The sequence below is a fragment of the Eimeria tenella genome, genomic scaffold (genome assembly GCF_000499545.2).
Source record: "Eimeria tenella Houghton genomic scaffold, Eth_scaff372, whole genome shotgun sequence".
Classification (NCBI taxonomy): Eukaryota; Apicomplexa; class Conoidasida; order Eucoccidiorida; family Eimeriidae; genus Eimeria; species Eimeria tenella.
The window spans coordinates 3,739-9,594 of record NW_013543291.1 but is presented as its reverse complement, the minus strand read 5'-3'; the positions used below and the strand labels follow the sequence as shown (position 1 = coordinate 9,594).

The 5,856-nt window shown below is 53.1% G+C and overlaps 1 protein-coding gene across 1 annotated transcript; it reads right to left on the bottom strand.

The window, feature by feature from the left end:
* Positions 1–1,992: 1,992 nt before the first annotated feature.
* Positions 1,993–5,027, bottom strand: ETH_00001955 (TPR domain-containing protein, putative; the record flags this gene model as incomplete). Its single annotated transcript, XM_013376583.1, has 6 exons — positions 1,993–2,058; positions 2,280–2,387; positions 2,720–3,066; positions 3,453–3,805; positions 3,990–4,135; positions 4,458–5,027. 6 exons carry the CDS (start codon positions 5,025–5,027, stop codon positions 1,993–1,995), a joined length of 1,590 nt encoding a protein of 529 aa, XP_013232037.1.
* Between the last annotated feature and the right edge of the window lie 829 nt (positions 5,028–5,856).

Below are 5,856 nucleotides of genomic sequence, written 5' to 3'. Positions count from 1 at the left end.
TTTGCTGCTGGCTGCGGCGTGAGCTGCTGCAGGAGTTCTTGCTCAAGGCCACCGCTTAGAGCGCGAAACCCTCTGGGGGTTTAGGGTTTAGGGTTTAGGGTTTGAGTCCAGCGAGTCGCTGTAAGGGGGTCAGCCAGCAGCTCTTCCGTCCACTACCTGCAGCAGCAGCAGGAGCAGCAGTTGCTGCTGCTTCTGCTGTTGCTTCTGCTGCTACCGTTTACTATCTGCAGCAGCAGCGACAGCAGCAGCTGCTGCTGCAGTGCAGCAGCAGCAGCAGCCTAGTCTCGACCACAGCTGCTGTGGACTCTTTTCCTTCATTTTGAAATTAAATATTCAATTCTCATCTTGTCCAGTCTTATTGAGAGGATGAGGGTTTGGTCGAGGGTTTAGGGTTTAGGGTTTAGGGTTTGTAATAACTCTCCTTCTGCTGCAGTGAGCGTCGCTCTTGCCATTACTAACTGCTCAATTTAGGCTCCAGGAATCAGACTTTGATGTGAGGGTTTAGGGTTTGAGGGTTAGGGTTTAGGGATTAGAATTTAAAGATTAGGGTTTAGGGTTTAGGGTTTAAGGTGTTCACCGCGGCCGTTTAGTCTAGTGGTATGATTCTCGCTTTGGGTGCGAGAGGTCCCGGGTTCAATTCCCGGAACGGCCCTTTCGCTGCTGCTGTTGTTGTTGCTGCTGCTGCTGCTGTTATTGCTGCTGCTGCTGCTGGTGTTGCTGCTGCTGCGCTTGCTGCTGCTGCTGCTGCTGGTGCCCACGAGGCGCAGCAGCTTGTGGTGCTGAATCGGCTGCTGGCCAGTTCGTTGCAGCAGCTGAAGTTGCAGCAGCAGCAGCAGCAGCAGGTTCTATTGCTTTGTGTTGCTGCTGCGGGTGACCATTGGTCCGCTGGGCCGCAGCAGCCCAGCAGCAGCAGCAGCAGCAAGAGCTGCTGAACGAGCTCTGCGTGAAGACTCGAAGCAGAAAGGGTTCAGGATCTAGGAGGTCTCAAGCGCTCTCTAAACCCTTTTTCAGGGTTTAGAAACCACCGCAGACCATTGGAGTGACCAGTGGTCAGGTGACCCTGGGGGTCTTTGAAATCCTTTTCCATTTCCCAAGAACAGAAGTGCAAAATAAAGACATTTAAGCCCTGCTAAGAAGTGGAATTTGAAATTGAATGGAAATAAAGATTTATTTAATTTAAATAAATTAAATTCAACTATTTAAATCCCCGAAACGCAATTTGACGAAGATGAAAAGAAGGAAAGGTCGCAGGTGTACACACAGCTGGGGGCTGCACCGAAAAGTTGAAGGTTTTGGAACTTGCTCGAAATGAAGTGAAATTTGAATTTAATTGGAGAGAAGAAGGCATTTAATTCGAATCAAAATGCATTTAATTTAAAGTAAAAAGCATTTAACTTAAAAAAAGAATTTAATTTGCACTAAAAATGAAAAATCCGAAAAATTCAAGTTCGGATGACGCGGTTCGAACCCCGGCAGCATACTTTTGCTTCTTTTCATTTCTGCTTTGCTGCTGCAGTTTTGCTGCTTCTTTTTCTCCTTTTTCTTCTTTTTTTCTCTTTGTGTCCTTTAAACATAAATTAAATCTTAAGAAGAATAAATTCCGCAGCTTTTGATCCACATCCATCGGAATAAATCGCCTAAACCCTAAACCCTAAACCCTATACTCTAGGCGCTAAACCCGAAACCTTATATCCAAAAGCCTAGACCCTAGATCCAAAACCCTAAACCCTAGATAAAAAGCCCTACGCCCTTTATTCAAAATCATAAACTCCGGATTCAAGAAGCTAGGCCTCAGTTTCACAACCCCAAACCCTAGGTCCGAAAACCTTAGTCCTAAACCCTAAAACGTAAACCCTAAACCCTAAACCCTTAAAGCAGCAGCAGCTCAGCCTGCTGACGAAGGCAAACGGGACCCTTCCGCGGACATATGCTTTGGGCTCAAGGGTTTACAAAAGACCCTAGGGTTTAGGGTTTAGGGTTTAGGGTTTAGCTCTAAAACTCCAGCTTCTCTATGCGTGCGTCTCTGATGAAAGCTTCGTGGCTCGGTGTGCCCTTCACCTGCAGCAGCAGCAGCAGCAGCAGCAGCAGCAGCAGCAGCAGCAGCAAGGCCCTTGAACACTCTCAAACCCCAAACCCTAAACGCTAAACCCTAAACCCTAAACCCTAGTTCACGAGGATGTGCAATACAGCAATCCAGCCGCAGCTGGGCCCTTGAACACCCTCAAACCCTAAACCCTAAACGCTAAACCCTAAACCCTAAACCCTAAACCCTAGCTCACGAGGATGTGGAATGCAGCAATCCCAATAAAGCGTTTCGAACGCTCCAAAAGAAGAGCCAGCGGAAGACCCATCGGAAAGCTCAGCAAAACTCCCCCTGGCAGCCCGCACTGCAGCAGCAGCAGCAGCAACAGCAGCAGCAGCAGTGAAATATGTGAGGATGCGCTAGTTTTGGCAGCCACGCCAGCAGCTGAAGGTGCAGCACCGCCGACAGCAACCCCATACAGCAGCAGCAGCAGCAGCAGCAGCAACACGGGGCCAGCAGTCCCACTTCTAGGCAGAAGCAGCAGCAGCAGCAGCAGCAGCAGGAAACGCAGAAGCAACTCAACAAGCGGCAAAAGAAGAAATAGCAGCCACTCAACCAACAATACCACCGGCAGTGCAAGAACCAGCAGCAGCAGCAGCAAAAGTAGCAGCAGCAGCAGCAGCAGCAGCAGCTTACTTCATAATAAGCTACAAGATTTTCTAGCACGTATTTCTTTTCATGGTCCCAAGAAGGAAACTCTGTGGCTTCCCCCTCCGCCTCCATCCTCTGCTGCTGCTGTTGCTGCTGCTGCTGCTGCTGCATGAGTGTGTACTTGGAAGGGAATATTGTTTTGAGCTGCTGCAGCAGGGAAAGCCTCTCGTCTGCTGCTGCTACAGCATCAGCTCTTGAGTATTCATCGAGCAGCAGCAGCAGCGGCAGCAGCAAAAAGTACTGTCCGTTTAGGGGCTCCAGGTGTACAGACACCTCCGGCACTTGTGCTGCTATCTCCGCCAGACCAGCCGGCACCCCACAAACCCTCACGCCTGCAGCAGCAGCAACAGCAGCAACAGCAGCAGCAGCAGCAGTCGTGGCAGCAGCAGCAGCAGCAGAAATCGTGGCAGCAGCAGCAGAAGTCGTGGCAGCAGCAGCAACAGCAAGGTAGCGGTGGCAGTGGTAGCAGCAGCAGCAGCAGTGCAGCAGCAGCAGTGGTAGCAGCAGCAGCAGCAGCAGCAGGTGACCAGTGGACCACGCCGCAGCAACGCACGCAGCAGTCACACGGAGGAAATAAAACAGCAGCAAAAGGCAAAAGGAGAAGATAAGAAATCAAAATAAAGAAAATAAAATAACAAAGTAAAATAAAATAAAATAAAAGATAGAAAGATAAAAGTGAGAAGGAGAAAAAAGAAAGCAGGGTGTGCATACACCCCACCCCTCTTGCTGAGAATTTCCTTTGGGGAGGGCAGTTTGGGTTTTGCTGCTGCTGCTGCTGCTGCTGCTGCTGCTTTGCGCTGCTGCTGCTCCTTGTGCAGCCGCTGCGCCTCTTCCAGCAGCGCCCGCAGCTCCTTTTCTGCTGCAGCGTTTCCTGCTGCCTTTGCTGCTGCTGCTGCTGCTGCTTCTCCGTCTGCTTCTGTTGCTGCTGCTTCGGCTTTTGCTGCTGCTGCTGCTTCTTCTGCCGCTGCTTCTTCTGCTGCTGCTGCTGCTGCCTCCAGTCCCATGGAAGCAAAACGCTCAGCTTGCGCGTACAGCTCGAGGTGTATCGACGCCTTGGACCCCCGCAGATACCTGACAGCAACACAATTAGGGTTTAGGGTTTAGGGTTTAGGGTTTAGCAGGAGGGTTCTGCGAGCAGCGCGTCTAGGGTTTAGGGTTTGGGCGAAACTCTGTCTGCGGGTTCCTGCGCCGGCTGAGAGGACTCTGGAGTGCAGCCGCAGGGTTTAGGGTTTAGGGTTTAGGGTTTAGGGTTTACGCCTTGAGGTTTCTGGGGTTGAGTCTGATGGCGGCCCTGCAGCTGTCTATACACCGCAGCAGCTCCCCACCCATTAAGCAGCAAAGCGCCAAATTGGAGTGCAGCAGAGAAAGTTCTCTTTTGTCCTTTATTCCTTGTTCCAAACCCTGAAAACAACCATTTGGGGTTTAGGGTTTAGGGTTTAGGGCTTGGGGTTTGCGGCTGCGCTGCGCGCTTACGGTGGCTCGAAGCCGCCTCAGCGCCGCAAAAGCGGCTCTGGGGCACTCCCGAGGGTTTAGGGTTTAGGGTTTAGGGTTTAGGGTTGGCGGTAGGGTTTAGGGTGTAGAACCCCGGGTTTAGGGTCTGCGGCAGGGTTTAGGGTTTGGCCCGGGGTTTAGGGTTTGGGGTTTAGAGTTCGCTCGAGCGCCTCGGACTGCCCGGCGGCTCGAGGGTTTAGGGTTTAGGGTTTAGGGTTTAGGGTTTGCGGACTGCTTGGTAGGCCTGTTGGGCGTTGAAGAGTTGGCGTTTGAAGCGGGCGGGGTCTGCTGCTCGTTTTGCTGCTGCTGCTGCAGCAGCAAAGCGGTTTCCGGTGTCTCGACACCTGGCAGCAACAGTGTGGGGTGTTTCGCCCTCGAAAGCCAGCTGCTGCAGCGCATGCAGCTGGGGATCGGAGCTGGGATCGTCTGGGATCGTCTCCAGGAAAAGGGGACACTCCAGGTCTCTGTACTTCGCCTCCAGAAACTCCAGGTAAGCAGGAGACACGGACCACTGGTCATCGTCTTCTGCTGCTGCTGCCAGCTGCTGCAGCAGCAAACCCGGGTCCCGCGGACGCCCCCCTCCTGCTGCTGCTGCGGGTGCTGCTGCTGCTGCGGGTGCTGCTGCTGCTGCGGGTGCTGCTGCTGCTGCTGCGGGAGGAGCTGCGGCTGCGGGAGAGGCGGCTGCGCCGGGAGCTGGGGCGGGGTCACCTGCTGCTGCTGCTGGGGGCGCTGCTGCTGCTGCTGCTGCTGCTGCTGCAGCTGCTGCTGCTGGAGCGCCTTCTTCTGCTCCTTCTTTCGTCATTAAAAATAAATAAATTAAAATTGAATTAAAAATTAATATTTATTTGTCCAAAAAATTAAATTTACTCTCGGGGGCCCCTGGGGGCCCTCGTCCCAACGAACTGCTGCGTGGGGCCGAGGGTTTACGGTTTAGGGTTTAGGGTTTAGGGTTATTCCGCAGAATTGAAATGATAAATGCAATTTAAATTTATTTTTAAATTTATTTAATTCAAATCAATTTCTAACAAAGCCACTTCTCCTACAACCCAACAAATGCTCGCGCGCTGGGGCCCCACAGGGGCCCCCATGACCCACTGGGGGCCCCCAGGGGCCCCCTGGGGGCCCCTGAGGGGCCCCTTGGGGCCCCCCCAGGGGCCCCCTGGAGGCCCCTTTAGGGCTTCTTGGGGCCTTTTAAAAGCCCTTTAGGGCCCCTTGGGGTCCCCTGTGTGGGGCCCTGGGGGCCCCTCAAGGGCCCCCTTAAGAAGACACAGGGGCCCCAGGGGGCCCCTGTGTGGGGCACTGGAAGCTCTTGGGGGCCCCCCAGGAGCCTCCTGGGGCCCCTCGCCGCCCGTGGGGGCCCCTAGGGGCTCCCAGGGGCCCCAGGGGGCCCTCATGTGGGTTTTAGGGTTTATGGGGCTCCAGGGGTTGAGACAGAAGCAGGAAAAGCTGCGGAAGGAATTTAGTCTTATTTAATTTGAATGAATAAAATAAAACCTTTTAATGAAATAGAATATTTCTTTGTTGCTGCGCTGCTAAAGACTTAATGGGGATTCGTCTCCAGGCAGAAGCAGCAGCAAAGGAAGCAGAGACAAGGAGATGTGCTGCTGTGCTGCAGCAGCAGCTGCTGCTGC